The 24783-nt window shown below is 38.7% G+C and overlaps 1 protein-coding gene and 1 long non-coding RNA gene across 2 annotated transcripts in view; one reads left to right on the forward strand and one right to left on the reverse strand.

Annotated features, from left to right (window-relative positions):
• Positions 1 to 14662, reverse strand: part of NCAPG2 (non-SMC condensin II complex subunit G2) — a 42748-nt gene extending 28086 nt beyond the window's left edge. The window contains exons 1-9 of the mRNA XM_085050287.1: positions 14419 to 14662; positions 13505 to 13601; positions 10420 to 10611; positions 9308 to 9422; positions 8683 to 8840; positions 7809 to 7943; positions 2743 to 2837; positions 1821 to 1890; positions 1053 to 1139 (exon numbers count right to left, since the gene is read on the reverse strand). Coding sequence (XP_084906413.1) covers positions 1053 to 1139; positions 1821 to 1890; positions 2743 to 2837; positions 7809 to 7943; positions 8683 to 8840; positions 9308 to 9422; positions 10420 to 10611; positions 13505 to 13579 — 927 coding nt within the window. The 5' untranslated portion in view covers positions 13580 to 13601; positions 14419 to 14662. The remainder of the gene's footprint in view (positions 1 to 1052; positions 1140 to 1820; positions 1891 to 2742; positions 2838 to 7808; positions 7944 to 8682; positions 8841 to 9307; positions 9423 to 10419; positions 10612 to 13504; positions 13602 to 14418) is intronic.
• Positions 14663 to 14734: 72 nt separating this feature from the next.
• LOC146440793 (uncharacterized) lies at positions 14735 to 23562 on the forward strand. Its single transcript, XR_014849669.1, has 4 exons — positions 14735 to 14920; positions 15435 to 15554; positions 17657 to 17716; positions 21638 to 23562. It is a non-coding gene; the product is annotated as an uncharacterized LOC146440793 (long non-coding RNA).
• The last annotated feature ends 1221 nt before the right edge of the window (positions 23563 to 24783 follow it).

Genomic DNA, 24783 nt, shown 5'->3' on the forward strand with positions numbered 1-24783 from the left:
CACATTATACACTCTAGAGTCTGTGTATTTGGGAGAAAGCATGGGAGGTGAAGGGGCATTGATCAAATACAAACGTCTTAAAAAGCTTTGTGCACTTCTCACTCTGCTTCCAATGTTCTGCTCATGACTGAAAGCCACAGGTAGACAACTAGAATCAAGGCTTGCACCGATAAACATGTATAAACCCACTATAATAATAAAAATAAAAAAGCCAGGTTTCATTTCAAACCCATCTATAAGTTTGCCTCAAGAAAGTTGTGACTTTTTGTCCCCATGATCATCTATGGAAAGGTCAGTTCTGTAAGTAAGGAAATCTTAGACAACTGACGGCAAAAACTATTTCTGGCACTCTAGCAAATCTCCTTCTATTTCTACTTTTGAGCAGCAAAGACAAATCTGGTGCAAAACTATAAGCAGGCTCCTCCTGAAATTTACTCTTACATTGTGTCTCAGAATATGCTCTTTTTAAAGTATTTGTGGTGGATTGGCCCTGTTTACCAGCTAAGCACCCACAGCCATTCACACTCCCTGCCCAGTGGGAAGGGAAGAGAATTGGAAGAGAAAAACAAGTTTATGGGTCGCGATAAAGACAGTTTAATAAATGAAGCAAAGAGGACAAAAAAAAACCCCAAATGAGTGATGCAAATGCAATCACTCACCACCACCACAGGCAGACCAGTACTCAGCCAGTCTCCAAGCAATGGCTACCTCCCCAAAATCCACTTTCCCTCAGTTTGCTGAAGAATGATGGCTATATGGCATGTAATATCCATGTGGTCAGTCTGGGTCAGTTGTCTCAGTTGTGACCCTCCCAACTTCTAGCTCATCCCCAGCCTACTCCCTAGGGAAAACATGGGCAAGGGAAAGCCTTGAGACCACACCAGCACTGCTCAGCAGCAGCCACAACACTGGTGTGCCACCAGCACATCCCAACCACAGCACCAAAGCAGCTGCTGAAAGACCTGGTATAGTATTTTAGTATGAAATGGACATTTTCCAAACTGATCTCATTTTGATGCTACTAGTTCATGTCATGCTTTCCAAGAACTTACCTCTCTAACTTTAGAATGAATACAGGAACTTCTGGGAAGATGAATTCCATGATGCATGAAATCCTGAATGCAGTTATATTCAAGCACCTACAGTAAAAACACACACATGCTCCTATTAATACAATAAACCAATAACTATTGTAGCTGTGCAGCAACTATATTTTTCTCTAAAATAAGCAATTGAAAACAGTATCTGGTATTATTTCTGACTTGGCTTGTGCTTGGCCCAAATATTTCCTTGCTTGGGGTCTTAGTCTGCCTCAACTGATTTTCAAAATTTCAGAATATACAATTAATCCAATTGGCATAAGCTAAAAGCAATGTAAATAAGAATTTGTTGGTATCTGAAATTTTGCTCTAGCATTGTTTTGATGCTATAATTATGCCTTTGATCATCTCCATGGAAATCCACAAAAACTAGATAAATACTTGAGCTGTCAACTCTATAGACTTGCACATCCTGAATAAAAGCTTCAATAATTCAGATAACTGCTGTGTTTATGAAAAACATTGTGTATATTCATAGTTGTGTAAGCCAATATTTCAGCAGCAGAATTAAAGGTGTTTAACTGCAGCCAAGCTGATCTCAGAGGGAAAATATTCAAAGCATGACATATTGTTACTCCTTGGCAATGCTGAAGACGGCCTTTCCTTAAAGAAATAATTCTTTAAGGCTTGTTTAGGAACCCCTCTGAGGTTGAAATGTCACGTGTCCTTCCCACCTTGAAACTGAAAACTATCTAAATGAAATTTCAAGCATAGTGTTACCTCTATGAATTCTCCTGACACCTTCTTCCAGGCCCTGAAGTAAACTTCTGAAATGTATTCCATCAAGGACCTGTATAAACATATGGGAAACACTTTGAAGCAAGCATCCTAACCATATCTATGTGCAATTCACAAAGGTTAAACGTGAAGTTTTTGTAAGTACCAATATTGTTCTTAATTCCATGCATCATGATTTTTAGAAGAAGAAATTCTCCTTTTAAAGTTTACACCCATAACTACAAAGTTAACTCTTAATTAATGAGCCCAAGCACTATTACATGATACTTGAAATACCCCTTATGGTGGGAAAGGCAAAACATTCACAGAGATATTTGATCATTTATGTCACAATGAATGCTTTAAATCCTTTATAGGGATGCACAGGTATACATTGTTCTAATTGAAAGCATTAGAAAGCCTCAGATTTTAATAAAAATAATTACTTCTGCAATATTTCACTGAATAATCAAAGAAAAAAAATCCATGCTTTTCATCCATCAGCCAAGTTCTCAGGCTATGATTGATCCTGCAAGTCACTTCTTATTAGAATATCTGTATATTGAATCCTACCAAATTAAATTAGAGGTTGCTCGTAGGAAAAAATAGAAACACCCTACAAAAGTAGAAATGGACCTGCAATCCTCACACAAGCACTGCAAGTAATGCAGTCCAATTTCTATCAAAGTCATTTGCTTTAGCTAATGTCAAATAAACATTTATTACTCCTATAATTGTACACCCAGGCATGTGAAAGCTCCTATTAAATGAAGTTACTGAAACAATGTAGCAGTTATATTCAGAAGATTTGAGGGTTTCTGGATCCTGATGTATTTTTTCAATACACTAGGTATTTTTAGAGAGTGAGACAGACAAGATTTTAGACAAGCTCTTACTAATTACGTACTCTAACTGGGATGCCTACCTTGGAAAGAACTGTAATTGGTTTTTAATAGTTCCATGTATCATTTTAATGAAGTTTGCATTCCAGCTGAACAAAAAACTCAGGAATCTTCTTCCCTGTGGGGAGGGGAAAAGAGGAAAAAACAAAAGGAAGTCAGACCTCAGAAGCATACACAATTTAGAAGCTACCTCAAAAATCAGTAAATTCAAGGAAATTACATCTTTAATTTTAAAAAGCATAGGCAAAATGGAAAAAATTATTTAAGATTCTCAATTATTAAACAGAATTCAAGCATTACTTTTATTTATACTGTAGAAATAACACAGAACAAATGAACATGTGGATCACATATCTGCCTCCACTCTTTCAATGTCCATTCTGTTTTGATGTGACCTCAAGCAGCATTCCATAACGACAACAGACTGTGCAACTCGGCACCCTCATCAAGGCTGGACCACCGTGCTCTGCCAAGTGCAATATCATTCCAGGATGACACTGAAATGATGGTGAAGGTATAAATAAAATACCACAACAACTCTACCAACACTGGACACAGAAACATTTTTTAACCAAGCCACAGCTGGGCCACTGAGGAAAATAAATGTTCTGATCAGCACGGACAATTCCCTTCCTCTTGCTACATGAAAGGTAATATTGCAAACCTCCTGGAGCTGCTTTCATTCACAAAAACTGAAACACTATTTTCCCCAAATTAGTTTTCTTCCATTTTAGCAAGTCAGGAACAATGATGACAAATCTGAGGAGCAATAGAATTTGCAAGGAAAGGCAGTAGAAGGCTATGGATGAAAGAAATAAGCCCCTGCTCTTCCAGAATCAGCAAGATCTGCCCAAGGAATTGGAGCCTTATACAGTATCTGTACAGGCAGCCTCACTCTAACTTAGCTTACAGATGAAGTGAAGGCATCCAGCTTCTAAGACTTCAAAATGTTTGATCATATATAAGGCTGTGTCAGCCAGTTGTAATGGTCTTTTGTATATGTCAGGTTTCTAGCCAAAAAAATTAGGAAAATTAATAAATTAAGTCCAGTAATAACGAACACATTGGAAGAAGTGCAAAAGGGTCACTGAACAATTAGCAGAGGTTCAGAGGCACTTCCATTGAGAGCTGGACCAAGAGTTGTGCTCACACCTAAGTCAAAACGGAGAAAATAGAATGTCAGTCACACTTGGAGTTGGAATGTCACGAAGTAGGGGGACAGAGAAGGAAGCACACAGTGGGAAACTGCCCTGTAGTGCAATTGACAGTGTAAATGCCTTCGGGTGAAGAAGTAATTCAGAAGATCATGAAAAACAAGACCTAAAGGCTAAATACAATGTCAAGATTCTTGTTTGCAGGTCTGATGGAACCCTTCCTCTGGCCAACAAGAGTTGCCTCTATCTCCAACTTTGGTGGCCTAATATAAATATACAGGAATCCCACTTGACATGTCATAGACACATCAACATCCCTGACAAAACAAAAGGTGCAGGAAGCCTTGACCTACAGCTCCTTCCTCAACAAGGCAAGGATGAGGACAAACTCGAACTCATCTGCTACAGCCCCAGCAGCAAGACAGGTGATAAACAGCCACAAAATAGCTTTCCACCAATACCTTTCTTTTTAGCCTTAGGTTTCAAAAGATTGAGCCTGCTCCTGAAAACTATGATAAGTGCCTCTAATTTAATCTGTTGCTTGTGATTAACGGATATGAAATGATTACTGGTATTAACATTCTCATTATCATGAGAGGTAAACTGGTGATAGGTGAATAAGACTGTGAACTTGTCACCTTTGGGATTAATGCAGTATCAGAGTGTTGGTTGTCTGGTATATCGCTGTGTTTGGGGACACAGTGCACGTGACTTTGTTGTACACCCACAGAGGATTAGGCAAGGAAAGAGAGTACAACACACCCATCTCTAAAACACAGTAACGTGCTCTGCAGCTGTTTGACTGGAAACCCCATCTGAACAAGAATGTTTTCATCAATCACAGAGATATCAATTCAGAGGATCACTCCACTAATGCAGCCTGATAATAAGCCTCTGAGAAATATTACTCTGTGTTGAATAGCACAGCCTGGGAAGGCAGAAACGCTGAACTGCCTGATCTTGCAATGAGGTATAAATGTGCAATTCTCTATCAGTTTAATCTGATTTAGAATGATAAACTGCACTCCTGACCCTTCCCTTTAGCATTGCATATGATGAACCATTCCAGACAGTTAATCTGCCTGAAAAATAATCTTACTAGGAAAAAACAGCTACCTTCTTCAATCAAGCCATGACATTGCTGCTTGAACACTCATACTGTGAAAAGGAAAAAAAGAATGCCAGCCCATGGCAATACAGGATCATTGCAATCTGGAGTTATATCAGCTTAAGCTGCTATGGTGCTACACTCTGGGATATATACTCTGAAAAAACTAGGAATACTTTTCTTAGGCACTGTAGGACAGGTCTGCAGGCACTAACGGGAGGTTTAGGCCTGATATATAGAGAAGATCAGTTTCATCTCAAAGTGATTCATACATCATGCTGATATCTGGTATTTCTACAAGTATTTTAGAAGTGATACAGGATGCAAGAAAAAGGTCCAGAAGAGATACTGGGAGAGTGTTGGTTGGTTTCTTGTTGCAACAAGAAATATACTATTAGTGAAATGAGCCAGGCAGGGAAACTAAAGAACACCCAAGAGGTGGGTTATCACTGCAACTGAACTCCCACAGCATGGGAATCTCAAACAAAAGGACTTACAACAGAAGTGCCAGAGCTTCATAGCAACAGGAAAAGGCTTTGAACACTTTGAATCTCCTGCCTGCAGAGCTAGTAAAATCCAAGTTGGTTAACATTCTGGATATGTACTGGAAGTTCATATACTGAAGTTGGATTTCTGCTCACAAACTGAGACATGTGAATTTGGATGTTTAAGTCCCTAAAATGTTCATTGTCTGCAGAGTGACTCATGATCAGCTGTTTAATTATTGTTTTATGGAGCTGAATTGTTCTGTTGACTCTGTGCACTAGGGTTAGTATGGCACACTCCAAACATAGAGCAATTTTACAGGCTCAGATGGTTTTCCAGAAGGCAGAGATCTCTGACAGTGTTTTACCTGCCATATTTATGCTGATATGGATATCTGAGGCAACCTAGGTCATTTACTTTTACTTAAGCAGTCAAATCCTTCCCAGTACCTGTAATGATTGTGCTCCTCCACAGATGTCTGAGTTCATTTCAGACACTTAATTTAATGGAACCCTGTCCTGGGATCTTTCCAGAATGGGTTATGGTTCTCCATTTATTTTAAACTGTTATCCTCAAGGATGTAAAGTGACTTGTGTATTGGGCTGGCATGGCAAGGTTTTGGTAGTGGAGGCCTAGAGAGGTGGTTTCTGGGAGCTGCTTCTTTCAGTCAACCCTTCCAGCCAGAAAGCTAAGAATCCACAATTAAGGATTTAAACCACTAATGGTCAGATGACAGAGCAGAGAGTGCAGCAAGGTGCTCTCTATATCTACCTAGAAAGAGACAGGCCTATGAAAACGCAGATGTGACAAAATGTCAAGAACCAGCAATCACTGGGAAAATGAAAAATCCTGGGCAGAGAAGTAAATGTGCAAAGCATGGCCAAATCTGCAGGTTCTTGTGGAGCAAAGGGGATGAGTTTTGATACACCAGGAAAAATATTCATTACCAAGTCTGATTACCACTGCTTTATTCCCCCCTATATTAAAAAAAAAAACCCAAACAAAAACACAACAAAACCACAACTTTTATACTGAAGGCTATGTTTCATTCGAAGATTCAAGGTTCAAACTTCCTTCAGAAAAGCTGTGTAGTAATTATCACATTATGCTACAAGTCTCACACAGTGTGGAAGAAAAAAATAACTACAAAAATTTGCTTCTGAAGCTTAGATAGCAGTTGTTTTTACATATATAATTACCGATTATTTACTATGCCTATATGAATATGAATTATTAAAATGATGCAGTGAGTTCAAATATAACAGAAAAAAGAAACACTTAGAAAAAAATCTAGCTAATGTATTTTAAGAACTGTGACAAAGAACACAGACAAGTACACACTTTTTCTAGGGGACAAAAAATTACCTAAAATGAAATACACCAAGGACACAAGACTAATTGCAAACTCTGTCAACAAAGTCTTACCTGTTTTTCCCCTTTCCACCCATGTTTTCTCTCTTTCCATTCCCAAATCTCACATTGCCTTAGTATATCCCAATTTTAGTCAAAACAAATAGCTTAAAATATGACATGTAAATAACAAAAAACACACCAACTTCATGGCAGATATACAAACCCTCCTCTATCAAACATTTCACCTAATTTGCTATCTTCATTTTAAAAATGCCATGTCCCCATACTGCCACAATCATGCAGCAAGCTCAGAGGTTATTTTATGACAGAAGTCCATATATTCCACAGGAAAAGGAATATATCTATTTTAAACATGCAGGGAGGAGTTAGAACTTCAGAGACAACATCAGGTGGTCTGGTCACCTAACCAGAAAAAAGGGTTGGACACCACTGTCCTGGTGCACAGGTACAATCTGAAAACTACAAAACAGCAATTGCTCACTGAGAGAAACATATGTAATTAAATGAAATAATTCTCATTTTTCTGTTAGGTAGGGTTCTTTTTATGCTACTTTTAAAACAGAATATGGCAATGTAATCTTCTAAATTGAGTCATTTAGAAGAAAAATTATTTTGCTACAGTTACTTGTCTTCAGTAAAAGGAAAACTGCTATAAAAGAAGAGAATTACACGAAGGAATGATTTCAAGTATCAAGGGAAATGCACTGGAAGCAAAGCACTTGATTCTTATTGCCTTAGGATACAAGAACTGGACTGAAGATTTAGATACACACTTTCACACTTTAGTCTGAAATAGAAACAAGTTTTTCCAAATGAAACAGAGTATCAACCATTTATAGCTTGGAGTCAGAGCTGATTAGTCTCATGTTGCTACCTACTGTAGTGTAAAAAAAGACAAACTGCAAAACTATTAAAAGCGACCAAAGCTCACTGGCACCAAATCACAGTAAGACAAAAGCTGGCTTACCTCTTCCTTCTTAATGTGTTTTACACTCATAAAACACTGAAGCAACAAGTCCTTGACTTCATTACTTTCCTCTGAATCATAATCAAAACAAAGTAATGTCTGATGTTGATTCCATACACGAACTATATCTGCACCCTGACAGGAGAGAAGAAGCCCACATTATAGCGGAGTAGGCATGGCTTTAATGCAAAGAGGCATTTAAAGGATTTTAAATAATGGATTTCAAATGCATTGTTACAGACAGATTTTTAGATTGTGAAATTATGAACATTAATTTCATCACATCACTGGGAAAAAATACGTGTAACTGCAGAAATTCTAACTTTCAACAAATACAGACATGCTCAAGGACAGAAAAAAGTTGCCATTCCATATAAAATACGCTAAAACCGTATCATTCCACTTTTTAAACCTTACACAATACACACAGTTAACAGGGAAAAACAGAAGAAATAAAGATGCATCTATTGGGTTAGTGCAAAAGATGTGTATCACAATGCTCCACGTAACTCTCACATTTTGAAAAAGGAATTTCAGACCAATAGAAAAGTAAGAAAAATTATCAGTAGAAAGATAAAGAGTAAGAGAAGATGAATCTTCCCACAAAAGATGTTTCTATGAGTAGCTGAACACAGTACTTAAAATCTGAGTTGACAAAAAGAGTTAATTGCTATAAAAACCTTGGTCACTGGACTGGACAAAGGAGTGAAAAGATGAAAAGGAATGCAAAAAACCCACAAAAACCCAGTGTACTTGTGAAACTGACGCCAAAAATGTTTAACATTTATTCTAGAGAAGGTAGTGTTTTATTGGAGGGATTATTTTTCTGGAAATATCCAGCAGTAACCTGAAAGTCAATATAGCCTCAGCATACCGTAGCAGCTTTATTCAGGCTTTTTCTCAGCAGAATGACAAACAGAGTCTTCCCTAGCTGCTCCTTCCCTTCCAGTCCCTTCTCCCACCACATTTCACAGACACGTTGGATAGCATCCTGTAGGATTTTTTCAGATGCAGATAATGCAGGAAGAATACCTGTAAGAGTAATAAAATAATTCTTTACTGCAATGAACCAAGTAATTCCCGTAAAACAGTAGTCTTTTAATACACTACCTCACAGTGTCAGCTAACCCTTGCTACATTTACACACCTTTGTGGCTTATATTCACTGCAGTATTTAGGCAACTCTGAGGTTTTGCCCAAGTTTTCGGATCAGTAACAATGGAATATGGAGTTTCCCTTAAAAGTAACATAAGTCACAGGATAACCAAAATTATCTTCCATTGGGTGAACAGCTGGAAGAAAGAAAACTACTTACATTCCAACTTCTAAATTGTGGAGCTGATTTTTAAGTAAATGCTCCCATAATTTTGTCTCATAAATATGAACTCAAACCAGTAGCAACTTTTCTCCTGTGAATTCTGTTTCAACAGGCCAGCTGGATTTCAGTCAGATCAAACAGTGTATGTAAAATGCCACATTCTGTACAGAGAACTACTCACCGTTTAGTATAAAAACACATTCTACAAGAGCTTTGTAGTTTACATTTTCATCCACTGCAGGTATGGAAGCAGTAACGACAGCTGCCACTCCTTGGATCACTGCTACAATTTGTTCCTGAAAGAAAACAATGTTGAGGAAACACTTCTGCAGATTGTTTTGGACTCAAAAAATAATTCAACAAGAAATAAACCTTAGCAACAGAGGGCAAAGCTGTATTATGCTTCCATTTTGAAGGAGTGTACTGGCACCCAAAACCTAGCAAGTAAGAGGCAAAAGAATAGATTTTTAAAGTACAGCTTTTCAAAAAGTTTGGAAAGGGTTTTCAGCTCCAGCTAGTAGGTAACTTTATGACTGTACATGTGCATCCATTCCTGCACTAAAATCCTCCTCTACAACAAACCCTCTCCAACATACATCCATTTCAAAGCTGAAAAGCCCCTCACTAGCAGGGTCTTGTGCAACCCAGAAATGTGTACATCAGTGACTTTCAATCCAAGTACATGATTCTACAGGCCTCTGAACAGATGACTGATTTTTCTACAAGCCTGATGATTTTCCCACTACTTTTCTTTTCTCCCTTCAAAATTAAGTATCCTACCTTTTCCCCCAGGACTCTCAAGACTACACAGACTACAGCACAGAAGGTAGTATATAAGAGTCTGAGTCAGAAAAATTCTATATATTCTAAATTTGTGGAAGGGTTATTCAAATCTAGATTTCATGATCTTCATTCAATAAAATGACATCACAAGTCAGGTAGTGAATTTCTTATATTATATGCCAGATATTTAAATTAACATCCACAATATTATCATTGGCTTACTGAAATAAGACATAGAAAAAGCCCTTTCAACTCTACTGAGAAAACTAAGTCACATCTTTCATAATCAAAATTATCAGCAGATCTAGTCTTCTGCAGTACAGACCAATCATAAGTTCCACTTAACCCAAGCATAAATTAAGTCATTTAAAAAAATGGGCAGGGAGGTGATATTTAGAACTGATCTTATTTGATAAATCTTGCATGTTTTCAGATATTAGGGAAATACTCCAGTTTATTTCCCAAAAATGATGAAGCACTCATCATATTTTCATTTCACAAGATTCTTACCATTTCTGGAACCATATCAACTTCCATGTCATCATCATTATTATCATCTCCAGTCCTGTGCCATGTTTCCACAGGATTCTCCATCAAGCTCTCTGTCAATAGCTGTGTCAGTCTCTGCCATAGCACTTCTTTTTGCTTTCTTGACAATTCTTGAAGTAGCTCATTCAAGTCAAAATGATCAAATGGATTTTTCTACAAATGGTCAGAAGATACCACACAATTCCACATCAGTGAAGTGGCTTAGATTTCATCATCATATTTTCTGCAGTTAATGTGGGTTTTTGCATTAATGATTTAACTTACATTCCTCTGCAGTTATAGAGATAGAAGACCTTCTAGAAGCTGTATTTTTAAAAAATAGCATAAGAAATTCCTGCTACTTAACTTTATCATGAAGCAAAAGTGCTGCTTTTAAGACAAGTCTTTAGCCCTTGATACCAACATAGACAATTCCATACCCTTAGCTAAGAAGCTCAAAACTCCAGAGAATTTAAGTGATGACCTGCACACATCAGAGCCCTGTACACTGCACTGTTTTAAAGCTCCCCATCAAACCCAGCTCCTGAGCACATTAACCCCACATTTCCTGCTGAAGCCCTGTGGAAAGGGAAGCCACCATCAGTCTAGTAGAGACTACACCATGAGGCTGATCTGAACTCTTTCCTCAGAAGAACTTGCCTAGAAGAATTTACCTCAGACACACAAGTAGTCTGTTAGCAACAAAGAAGGGTAGGCAACCCACTAGGAAAGGGAATATGCAGAGATAAGATGAGAAGGAAAACCAGGGACAGCCAGGAGGAAGTACAGATAATTTTTGAGATGTAATTTGCAATACTGAAGTGAAGGTTTACTGGATCAAAAACATTTCATAGGAAAGATGAGGAATATCCATGATCGTGAAACAAATATATTTTTAGTTTGCAGATACACTGTAAGGAATAAAAAAGAAAAAGTTGAAGGTAAAACCAGAAAAGAATGAAAGAAGCAGTAATAAGTATTAGAAAGTTCCCAGAAGGGTATGAGAAGAAAGATCCTGTTACATATTTATAAGAGAATTTCTATTCTATTCTACAGCTGAAAACAAATACAATAAACCAAAGGCCTCAGAGGGAGTTCTGCAGCCCTCTGCTTCAAGCAAACCCAAAAGACAGGATATTAAGACTGTACTGTTCTGAACAGAAAGAATGAATTCATAATAAGACCAGAGCTTTTGGATCTTTTTTTTTTGGATGATATGAGATAGAATTATTCCAAAATCTATGAGGGAAAAGAATGACACTGAATGATAATCATATCTGTGATTCCTATTTTTCTGTCTAAGAAATTATATATTTTCTTGAATTGGAATGGGATTTAGTGGAAAAAATTAACAGTACTTGTTGAAGATCTCAATGAACAGCACCACAACATAACATTTTAAAAAGACTACAAAGAAAAAAAATGAAAAGCCCACGAGAAACCTTGAAAGAAAATTAGCAAACTCCTGTAATTTCAGAAGACGTGGATGAAACAAAACATTGAGAGGAAGGAAAAGAAAAGTTTAGGGGGGAAGTAGGGCAGGGGGAAATGTGCAGAAATCAGACACTCAAAAAAGCAGTGATACTAGAAACAGAACCTTCAAAGAAGTTTAAAAGGCAAATTCTAAGACTAGAGCACCAAATAATTAGAAAATATAATACAAAAACTAAGGAAAGCAGTGAGGCTTTAACGATGATTTATTTGACCACAGCCTCCTCCAGAAAAGCAGTTAAGAATTTTTCAAGGGAGATCCTAGAAGGAGGATCCTCATAATAAGCCAAGATAACACTGAAGTTTTCAAAAGGAAATTAATAAAATAACTCAAGTCTCTTAGACAGTCAAAAAGTTATCTGGATATTCCCTTATGCTACAAAGCCATAAAGACAATTTTAATCAATATACTCATTGTAGCTGGTTACATAAAGTTTCCAGAGATGTTGGCAACAGCTGAAAACTGTTGCAAGAGAACTCCAGTGACTGCTGGTGAAAAATAAAAGGACCAAAAAACCACAACCATTTTTAATCCAAACAGCCCACAAAATGTTAAAATAAATTACTGAATGCAGATGGCAGAATCAACACAACCAAATCAATTGAAAAAGAGACACTTCGAGTGAAAACAAAAGCGAATAGTTTTTTATTATAGTGTTTAGAGTTAAGTAAAAATGGGAAGGAGACTTAAAGCAGAGGCAATCTGGTAATAAAGTTGATTGTGGGTTTAATCCATTTGCTACATTACTAAATCAGTTCATGCCTCTGTGCACATAGAGGTCAACTGATGCACTTTCTTTATCCTGAACCAGGTAATATTAGGAAAATATCCATTAGAAAGCTTAAGAAACTAACTTGACAATACCATTTATAACAGCAAGCAAAAGATGTTTACAAGAACTCAGGTATATCTTGAATATACATTGAAGCTGAGTGGGAAACACCAAACTGCAATTTATTCTTTCTCATTATTAGGTAATATATATATAACGTGAGAATGAGCTTTTCATAGTAGATTTCAGGATATTTGTTTTGTTGTTCCTCCCTCTTCTCTCCACACTTCATTTAGAGAGAGCAATCTACCCCTTCTCTAAAGCATTCAGTGACAGAAACAACAATTCAAGTACAATAAACATGGACCAAAGAACAAGTGGACAGCCAAAACTATGGAATGAAGAAATACTAGGGAAACATGATTCTGCTATGGTTGTACGTTAATTCATATTCATTACATACCAGTAAACTTTCGTAAGTTGAAATTTAAAAACATGATACTTCAGCAACATCAAATCAGTATTTTTTTAGTATTACCACAGAACTAATAATTTATTTTTTAAAACCATAAACAGTATGTGGAACAACCAAATGTCAAAAAATTAGTTGGTTCATAAATATTAATATTTCAGATTCCCCAACCTTTTCAGCCTATATTCCTCCAAGTGCCATTTGAACTCATTTTCTACAGCAATTATTCCCACACATCCACAAGTACCAGACACATAGTTTCTGTCCCTTTGTCCCACAATTTCTGCACCTGTAACAGACTTATGATACATGCATACAGTGGCTCACTTACAGCATTCTGAGTGTAACGCAGGAAGTCCTCAATCGACTCTTTAGACACAGCTTGCAAAAATGCTTCGCGTTTCATCGTGGAATTGTTTTTCCCTGCTCTATCAACAAAACAAAACAAAACATGAGAGGAGATACTGCGTATCAAAATAGGATCATTTTAGTCTCAGTTGTAGTCATGTATCTCATATACCAGTTATATATGTATCAGTTATATACATATATATACACATATATATGTTATATATTACAATAATTATACATGTATATATACATATATATATGTTATATATTACACCATATATATATACATGTTATAAATAACAGTAATTATACATGTACTGCATCGTTAACGAAACTCCAACATATTTTACAGTTTTCTGAATCAGCATTTAGATCACTAGGCTGCAGGGCTTGCAAGCTTTCTTTTTAATTAATTAAAATTAATTAATGGCAATTAATTAGTTCCTTTCAGTGAATTTAATTAACTTAGTCTTAAAGCAGAACAGAATTTTAATGGATACTTTGATTTTTAAGAAGCACAGTGCATTCGCCAGCACATACCCATAAATAAATAAATAAATAAACAGTTAAGCTATCCGTCATTTCCGACAACACTATTTATTTGTATGAGAAGCACTTAGGGATAGTAAAATGGTCTCTCCTTTGCTCTGCTGTCAAGTGAAAATGATGGGAAACAGGCAAGGCCACCAAGACCTTTATTCGCTCACGTAAACATTCCCCCCACCCCAGGTGTCTCCTGACGGGCTTTTCCAACTGGGAGGGTGACTTACACAGCCTGTCGCGTGTGTGTAGCCGGCACGGGCCGGGCGCCGCTCCTGGGGCTGTCCCGAGCGCCCCGGGGAGCTCCCGGCAGAGCAGACAGAGCAGGCAGAGGGCAGCCGGCCGGCCGCTTACCTGGGATCCCTCAGCGCGGCGGCACCCTCATGGATCCGCGGGGTGCGAGCCCAACGCCGCGGCGCCGCCTCAGCGGAGCGCAGCGCAACGAAACCGGCGGAGTCGCGCGTAGAAGAGCCCGCGCCGCACGGCAGCACCGCCGGAGGAGGCGGCAGCCCCGGGAGCCGCTCGGAGGGGACAGCTGTGGTCACTCGGGGACACTCTGGCCGCCCGGAGCTCCCTCAGCGCAGTCCCTCCTCCCGCCACTTTTCGAATCCGCCCGCGGCCGACGCTGAGCGCGCGCCGCGCAACTCTCGTCTCGCGAGAGCCCGGCCGCCGCCCCGCCCCTGCCAGCGCGCGGCACCGCTGAGGGAGGGACGGAGGGAGGGGAAAGGCGGAGCGGGAACTGTGCCGGGATGGTGTTCAAAACTCACAGAAACGCTCGCAGAAACACTCACAGAATCAATTCGGTGGGAAAGACCTTGAAGATCACCCAGTCCAACCTATGACCGAGCACCACCAGGTCAACTAGAACGTGGCACTGAGTGCCACGTCCAGCCTTTCCTAAACACCTTCAGGGAGTGTGTCTCCACCTGGGCAGCCCATTCCAGTCACCTTTGCGGGACGAAATTCCTCCTAATGTTCGCCCTGAACCTCTTGTGGCGCAGCTCGAGGCTATGTCCTGTTGTCCTATCGCTGGCTACCTGGGAGAAAAGCCTCACCGTCACCTGGCTACACCTTCCTGTCAGGGAGTTAGAAAGCGATGAGGTCCTTCCTGAGCCTGCTCTGCTCCGGGCTGAGCCCCCAGCTCCCTCAGCCGCTGGCTGTCTGTAGGATTGGTGCCCCAGCTCCCTCAGGAGCTGTCGGTCTGTGGGATTGCTGCCCCAGCTCCCTAGCTCCCTCAGGCTGTCTGTAGCGTTGGTTCCCCAGTCCCATCGCCCTGCCCGGCCCGGAGCGCCCCGCGGGCAGTGGGGCTGCTGCTCCCGGCAGCTTCGGCCATGCCGATAGCCTCCTTCCCCCGCTGCTTTCTAACACAGGCTGGCAGGAGGACACGGCTTGTCCCGCAGGAACATCCCAATAGTTACCCAGAGGCAGCTGCCAGCGTTCAAACCCACCCTTTCTGTACCTACCCCAAGAGTGTCGGTGCTTCCAAACGGGTTAGACACGCTCGGTTAAATTAATGTTCATGCCTAAGAAACAGTATTCCTTCTTCCATGGATTTCAGGTAGCATGGACATACTGCTTTTACAAAACCAATGTCCATTTGATTACACTGGTGGCTTTTTTCTCCAATAATGCTATTATTGCTATTTCCGATAGCTGTGCCTTTACTCACAGTCCTGGTGAACAACATGAGTATCTTGCACTCTTCATCCAAAGCACTAAAGAGTTAAACAGCCTACATGCCAGAATGCATTGAAGATTATATAAGCCAGATGATATTTAGACGGTCATAACTAAGGATTTTTTAATATATATCAGGAAATTATGTCTTCAGTTTCTTTTTTGCCGTGTTTGGAAATAGTTGGACTCATCTTGTATTCTGTAATATTCCCCATTCCATTTCTTTGAGCTCTTCTGCAAACCAAAATCAGCCAAAGTGTCTTGTTAAGGGCCTAATTTATATCTTTCCATTTGGCATTTTCAGTAGCATAATATTTCTCAGTGTTGTTGGCTGTTCAGAAAAGAGGTGCACGACTCAAATAATTTACTTTCCATTTGTAGAGCTGTACAGCATGTGCTGCTTTGAAAACCAGCTATAATTTCCATAAAAGTTCTTACATCTGGTTGGACTTTCCAGGATGGAAATTAAAAAAATATTATGTAATTCATGCTTTTTTTCGTATTATATGTAAAAATTCACTCCTTTTAAAAGTAGCATTTATGTCTTCTGCTATTTTAATTTTTAACATAGAATCTTCTTTAATTAGCCTACCTTTCACAGTATTAGTTTATATTAAAAATTAGGACTTTTCACATTTTCTGCCACATTTATTTGTTATAAGAATCTGGCTTGTTGCAGATCCTGTGGACCTGAATTTACTTCCCAAGTTAAGTATTCAGCTAAGTGCAAGGAGTCTGTGAAAGAAACACTTTGCTTGAAATAAGTTGTATGAGCAATCAGCATACCTGTAGAATAAAAAAAGTATAACACTTGCCATTTATACATTGTGCTAATGTCTGCCTGTATTAAAAACAAATTCTGCATATATTAAAAATCCTTGCCATTTTAGATCCAAACTGATGGATTTATTTATCATGACTCATGTAGGCTGAATATTTCATTAATACCTTGATTAGTCTTTTAATTAGATGCTACATTAGTCACCTGGTTACTGTTTATTTAGTCGGGCACATATCCATTTAGCAAACAAACTAAAACATATTTTAGCTTTTAATTTCTGTTGCATAGCAACCACAGAATAATTTTTTTTCATAGTATTGAAACTAGAAGTTGACACAGATAACAACAGGCTGAATAACACCAAATGAGTCATTTTAAAGGACCACACAGAGAAACCAGAGAGGCAGAATAATGTTTTCTAGGTTTTTTTCAAGAGCTGTGCATGAACTGCAAGCCAGTAATAAACCTACAACTCTATTTTCAGTTTCTCTAATATTCTCCTTTTCAAGAGTACCAAATTACATGCCTCTCCTTGACATATCTGTTCATCTGTTCAAAATAATCTATACCCTGTGATAATAATCTCATATTTATTATCATTTTCCTGTCAAGTTAAGTTAAGGGAAAAATGAAAAATGGGCCTTTCGCACATGGTTGCTGAGCAACAGCAAATAAAGATTTGCTTTTGTGCTACTGCTTCATGAACCAGTCTTTATTCTTGCTGGTGGCCTGCATTAGAGATCTCAGTTACAAATGGCTCACACCAGAATATTGTTGTTTGGGCTAGAGCAAGCATTCCATTTTAACCTGCAAGAGGCAACAATATAAATAAAAAAAGAAACAAGTACTTCCCTGAACGTCAGACACTGTGTTGATAATATTCTGATATATTTACAACATTATTTTCTAGATAATAGTTTCTTATGAGATTATTGTACACATTATGCACTACCATGCTAGAGTTGTAACTCCTATTTCTTTTTCTTTGAATATGTAATAAAATTTGTTATAGTTAATACAGTATGAACAAAATCTGCTCATCCTCTGAGGCAGGCTGTTAATAATTTACATGCATGCATTTCCCTTGATTTTTTTTTTTTGATCTTCACATACTTTGATAAATAATCCGAACAGCATGGGAGAGAGATGAAGTTTCACACTATTCCACTTCTCCAGATCTCCCCTTGCCTGAAGGTAATCCTGCCAATCATGCCATCCTTTATTCAGAGGCAACTGTCACTTCTCAATGCTGGTGTGATTAGACCGTGAAAAGGCTTATTTCCCTTAAATTATTAATATTAACATGAATCAGTTTTAGAGTTTAAGAGATTAAGTAGGAAAAAAAAATCACTACAGGAGGAAAAAAATTTATCCTTGTTAACTCGCACAAAAATAAGGAAATCAAATGCGCAGAGGGAATGCAAAAGCTGTTCGGGAGAGCCACTCCCTGGAGTCACTGCCGAAGTGCTGAACTGCCTCCCCGTGGGAGCTCCCTGCTACTGCCGGGGTCTGCAGGGATCCACACCCTCAGCAACTTTATTTGCTTTGCTTTGTTATGAAGCTTTATGACGAAATATTTATTATATCATTAAGTCAATCCCATGCTGGAGCACCTCTCCCGTGAAGACAGGCTGAGAGAGCTGGGGGTGTTCAGCCTGGAGAAACTTTAGAGCACCTTTCAGTGCCTAAAAGGGCTACAGATGAGGAGGGAGAATTTTTATAAGATGGAGTGGGAGGAATGGCTTTAAACTGACAGAGGGCAGGTTTAGATTAAATATTGGGAAGAAGTTGTTTATCATGAGGGTGGTGAGGCACTGGCCCAGGTTGTCCAGGGAAGCTGTGGATACCCCATTCCTTGCAGAGTTCAAGGCCAGGTTGGATGGGGCTTTGAGCATCTCGGTCTAGTGGAAGGTGTCCCTGCCCGTGGTAGGGGTGTTGGAAATAAGTGATGTTTAGGGTCCCTTCCGACCCAAACCATTCTATGGTCCTGTAAATTATTATTTGCAGTATTACTATGCTCTTACTGTTATCACTCATTCCTTATAGGTAGTGTTACAAATCACTGTAATTTTTCTCTGCTCACTATCAGTACCATGAAAATGGAAAGATTTCTGAAATGTTATAAAATGTTATTAAAAAAAAGAAATTACAGTAAGAGTATTTGCATAGCTGAATCTATCCCACTGTAAAAAAAATGTGTGTAATTTTTCATTATAGCTACAGCAAACATTTTCTAGTATAAAGTCATTGTCATCTTTCAAAATATTATGTGTCTGTCCTAGGTTACAATACAGATGTATTTAGTATTCTATTACCACCAGCTGTGGGCCATTAGCTGTTATCACCTGCTAATGACCCACCCCGGATAACAGACAATGGGCCATCAAGGACCCACCACATCGCTCACGGACTGCTACCACCACCCTAACCGGGTGTCAGGTTGTATCTGACTTTGTCAGTGCTTTTCCTTGTATTATTTCACTTATTTTAAATTTCAGTCTTGACTTGTGATCTCCCAGCGGTTTGTTTTCAAACCAATACAGTATCATTGAGTAAATTTAAATGACTAGTTTGTCAGTTAATTTGTTTCAGATATAAAACACTCCAATCACAAATGCCATGTCTCTATTACTTTAACCCTATTAAATTGCATTCTGATAGAGATTTACTGCTCTTGTAAGTGTCGTGTCCCCTTGCAGCTCTCATTCTCTTTTAGTCTTTAAGAGAAAAATTGCTTCTAAAGTAACAAAAATGCTGTTACTATTAATTTTACAAGTGCTCTTAGAGGTTTCATTGTGATAGACATGCATCATTAGATATGACATCATCTCCATTCCATCTGTCTAGTACAAAACATGGAAATACCGTATAAATATCAGAACAGATATGATTTGCTTATCCATATTAGTTTACACATATATAAACACACACAAACACGTGAAAAACTGCTTTACAGTGTTTGGACATCATACCAGCATTTACTTGTCTCTCACATCAGTGCTGGCTTTGTCAGCAAGGGTGTTCCCCAGGTCCTTGATCCAGACCAGGAACCCAAGCAAAGCCCACTGGGGGTTTTTACAGGCTGCACGTGCTGCTTCCTGCATGCAAAACTGACACAAGTGTAGTGCTTGCTCAGTGCAGTATCAGCCTGGGGGTGATATTTGGAGTCAGGCACCTGTGAGGGCTTACATACTTGCTAAGTTGAGACATACTTGTCATTTATTTCTGTTTTATGTATCAAATTTTTATTATCAGAAGACCTGTGTTGTGGCAAACTTTCTGATCATGTCCTTAAACAAAGCAAAAATTGATTCTTATTTTTTCTAGTAGAATTTGACCTGTCCTCCCTTTACCCCTGTGTTTATTATACATGATGGATTTCATTGTTAGATATCCTGAGTTTCTAGCCACATGCTTGAATCAACAGTAAATACTTAAAGCACAGTGATGTTTCAGATGTGCTGGTCAAGGCTCTTTCGATGTCCCAAACTGTAATTTCACTTCTGCCTGCTTCTGATTAATTTCAACTTTTTGTGCTTAGTCTTACTAAAGTTGTGTCACCAACTCGAGGGAGTTCTAGAATCAACTCTAATTTGGGGTCTAAGGCATGAAGCACCTATGGTGAATTGCTGACAGAGGCATGCTAAATTTCTGGTGAACTTATGACCTTAATATTCCAAAAGTTTCATGTTTCCACACATCGTGGACCACATTTTTAATTTCCTTGTGTCTCATGACTATATACTTCTACAAAACCATTTTGACAGATTGAATTCCCCACTATGAAAGTCAATTATTTTAGGATCTCTGGTGCCTCAGAGAAAAGGAGGAGAGCAGAGCACAGTGAGGACCATACCTGTTGTTCACTGCTCTTAAGCCAGGGTGGCTTGAGGCTCTACTGCCAAACATGCCTCTCTTGGACATACCACTTATTGTCCAAGAAACGAAACACACAGGCAGCAAAAAAACCGAAACACACAGGCACATCTCAGACTAGGGTCTGCACTACCATCTAGTGGAATGTAACAGTCAGTACCTTCAGAAATAAAAAAATGGGCAGCAATGACTGTACATCCAAAAATTTTAATGTCTCATTGTGTAAGACAAGATAGGCAAAACCAAAATGTTTTATTTAAAAAAAAATCAGAAAATAGGCATTTTTTACACCTCAATTAATGTGAACTTGAAAAGTCATATTAAATAAAAAAACATGGCCTTGAACAAAGTTGCCTAAAACTCTAAGATTGATACCTCTTTTCAGAAAGCTCACCTTAGTATTTTAAACTTCTGATTCCAACTTATTTTACATGCAAATTAATTAATGATTTACCAAATAAAACAAAGAACCAGTATTGCTATCAATACCATTCATGAATCATGAATACCCATTTCCATTAACCCATTTTTACCCTTTATTTCATTGTCATCACCTAGATAAATGACAGGTCTAGAGACAATCCAAGTTCTTTCTTTGGATGCAGTTGTCAATTCATCAAATGTGTCCAGTGGGACTCTGAGCTGAAAGTCACAACAGAGAACCTGTTCAGTGCCTTTCATAGTTACCTTAGCTCAGAGAATTTCATGATTCATGCAAAACCAGATAAACTTTCCTATAAATTGTAGGTGGAAAACTTCAGTTAAACTCACAGATAGCAACAACAGTTATGCAAAATACATCAGGGATTTCAGCCTATCAGTTGAAGTATTTCTCCCATGGGAAGTCTGCATGGAACTGTCTTGCAAAATATTCTGCATTATTAATCATTGTGACATGCTTAGTAAGCTCCAGTTGTCAGGCTCTCCATTTGCAGAATAACACACTAGCTTGCAAATTCAACTGAAGAATTAAAAAACTCATTTGAAATTTCATGCTGGACACAACCTGTGTTAAATGTGTGCATTGTTTTTGGTTTTAGGGATCTTGTCCCAGTTTTTCAGTAAAATTACTGACCTTCATTCCGTACCTACAGGCAATTACAATTTTGCTAGTATTATCGACGTTAGAATTCAAGTTCTATGCACAGATTAATGTATTTTTAATTCCTATAAAATCTTTGCATCCTGACTTAGCAAAGCTTGCAGCTTCCAGCTGTGTGATTTCTTTTCTCTGCCCAGCCAGAGTTGCTTCATGCCCATCCCTGAGAGTTTGGACTCAGGAAGAAAAAAACACAGGAAGACCTAGAGCACAGACCCAAGACTGCACAGAGCTCCGGCACATTTACTGAGCTTACCTTAATATTTAAAAATACATACTTGAGAGTCATAGAATTGAAGCTGGAAGGGACCTCACCAAGTCATCTAGTGCAACATCCTGCAGAAAGGAGCAACTTTGCTTAGATAATTAATAAATAAAATTGATCATCAGTTAGATCCTTACCACACAGCGGATGAGTGAATCCACAGGACACAGCAGGGTGCAGGGAAATCCACTTCCTTCTGTCCATCATTTCTTGTGCAGAGACTCAGGTGCTTTGTGCCCAGCTCTCAGGGTTGGGTTACCAAATCTTGCCAGGAATGGCCCACATGTCTCCAGGCCACAAACCAGCCCAGACTGGAACCAGCCCTGCTACAGCCTGGGTGTGAAAGGTTGGAATCTTTCCCAACTGTGCTCTGTCTTTGGACGTTTCTATATGGATCTTAAAGGGAAGAATGCTCACTATTTGGCCTTAATTCCCTTGCTATAAAGTTTACAGCTGCTGAGGACTCAAAGATTAACATGAAAGAAAGATTGGCTTCATTTTGGTGGTGTCTGAGGAAACAAAGATGCAGGAGCCTGCTCGAATTGGATTCCACCGTAGATGACTGGCAAGCAATATTCCCTGCAGACTGTGAGAACAGAGAGTATCACCTCTATCACATGAATACAGATTAGAAAACTTTCCTCCCAGAGCTGCCATCTACTCTGGCAGCTAAATTTACAGCATAACACTGAAAGAAATACAAGTGGATTTTTGCATTTTTCATAAAACATATTCCAGAAAGTGCCTGAGAATATTGTTGAGAGCCTGACTGCCTTAGTAATCAGTAGGATAGCATACAACAGTTGGACACTTTACAATTACAAAACCATCATTTGGGATTAAATAGCTTGACTGCTTCAGCAATCAGCTACAACCAAAAATGGGTCTTAGACCATCTGAAGTTTTAATTCTTTCTGCCATAGGTCCCATCCAACATTCAGGGTTTTTTTGGGGGAGAATAGAAATAAGTAAATAGATTCAAAGAGGTACTTTATAGGAAACAAATTTTGCATTCAGCTCTTAGCTGAGAAAATACTGAAAATAGGCACATTGGTAACTTTAGTGGCAAATGCTGCTCCTGGATGGAGGCTGGATGAACCAAAAGCCCAAACCAGTTTCAACAGTACAGCAACTACCAAGAAGAATCATAGGCTGGGTTGAGCCCATCAAATTAATACCAAAGCTATCGGGAGGAGTGTCTTGTTCAGTTATTTCTGCTCTAAGATCTTGTGAATACATAGGCAGTGCTGATCCAGGTACCACCTGCCTTGCAGGACTGAATGAAGGTTTGATTCTGACCCAAGTCAGGAAGATGCTGACACCTGATCAGAACTGGCCCTGCCAGGGAGTGTGCCATCCAGAACTACCTTGCCATGAGGGAGCTATGGAGACAGCCATGCTTTTCCTTGGCTTTAGTTGCCTTCCCATGGATTAGCAGAAGCCTTTTATTCTGCTAAAACAGGGACAGATCTGCTCTAAGGAAAAAAATCCAAACCAAAATGGAACAAAATTTTGTACTTAGTAACATTAAAGGTCATCCAGTGGGGCCCATGCTAAATGGGATAGTGATTGGGTGATGAATTTTTGCAGCTTTTATGGCTGATGAAAACTGGCTGAATATTAGGGATTCAAACAAGCCATAGGTATTTATGGGAAGAGGTATCATAATTAATTATAGAATTATAGCTAATTATAAATTGTGTAATGCAAAGAGCATAATTTCTATGGCAGTTCTTCTGGAATAGATAGAGGATACAATACCCATTTTCTTATTTATGCAGTGCATCGTTACATTTTCCATCAATATCTGCCTTATCAAGCAAGTGAAAAGATAGGAAAGAATGCCACAGGTAGAAATATGCTGATTCTAAATCTAAGGCGATTACATACAGTTCTAGGTCCTTTTGAAAGCATAATTAATGACAACTGATTAGTAAGGGCTTGAATTATGACAATTTTTTCATCTGATGAATTTAAGAGAAAAAAATTTAGACACTGAAGTTGAACAAAGGACCTGCTAATTCTTTTGTGCGAATCTGTTCCAGAACAAGCACAGAAATCCCCATGAAGTAGCCTGCACTTCTCACTCTGCTTTCTCTCATGTAAGACCCAAAAATCTGCCCACAGACCTTAGAGCAAGGCTCCCTTGGTTGTAGGAGTCTGTACACAGGACTATTCTAAAAATTTACTCCATTTTATTACCAGTTAGAACGAGGGATATGCAAAAGAGAGGAGATGGGATGTTTGTGTAGAGGGAAGCAACACACCAACTTCCATATGAACCATTTATTGAATAAATACATGCATCATAATGTAGAATTACATGAGCAAAAAAGGCAATCTGTACAAAATTGATTACCCTTTGTTCTCATTTCAACTCTCACCATTTGCTGCAGCTCTGATAAAGGATTCAAGACAGAAAATTAAAACTCTTTTAGTCCACCTCCAAGTGATACGCATGCTGATTTGAGTTCGAGTTGTATCACTGCTATAGTTAAGAAAGCTGGTTTTCTTGTCAGTGAAGCAGAGTAATTCTAAAAACAGTTTCCATAGTACAGAACATGTGTTGGTACATACAGGTAACAAAGCTTATTTTTAACCATTTCTTAAACATCTTCATATGTTCATATTTTAAGGCACAGGATAAACAAGAACTATGAAACATGAAAAACTATGAAACAGGATAAACAAGAACTATGAACATGAAAAGCTATCAGTTGATATTGAGTAAATGACTTGAAGTGCAATTTTTTGCCTAGCGGCAAAACTGTCCTTCCTACTTCCATATAAATGGAACAATTGGAATTTGGTAATACAAAAGTTGCATCCACTATCCAAAGAATCAATCTCATCCAGGCACTCACAGTCTGATCCAAATTCACTCAGGAGAATGTTTCTGAAGATCTGGCATCCAGAACTGATTACAGACTATGGGAATTATTGTTGCTGAATTACTATGACAGTTCAATCTCTTCATTTCAGATTCCTGAATGGAAAATGGGATCTCTAAGAACCAATCCC

The sequence above is a fragment of the Lichenostomus cassidix genome, chromosome 2 (genome assembly GCF_008360975.1).
Source record: "Lichenostomus cassidix isolate B80296 chromosome 2, HeHo_3.0, whole genome shotgun sequence".
Taxonomy (NCBI): Eukaryota; Metazoa; Chordata; class Aves; order Passeriformes; family Meliphagidae; genus Lichenostomus; species Lichenostomus cassidix.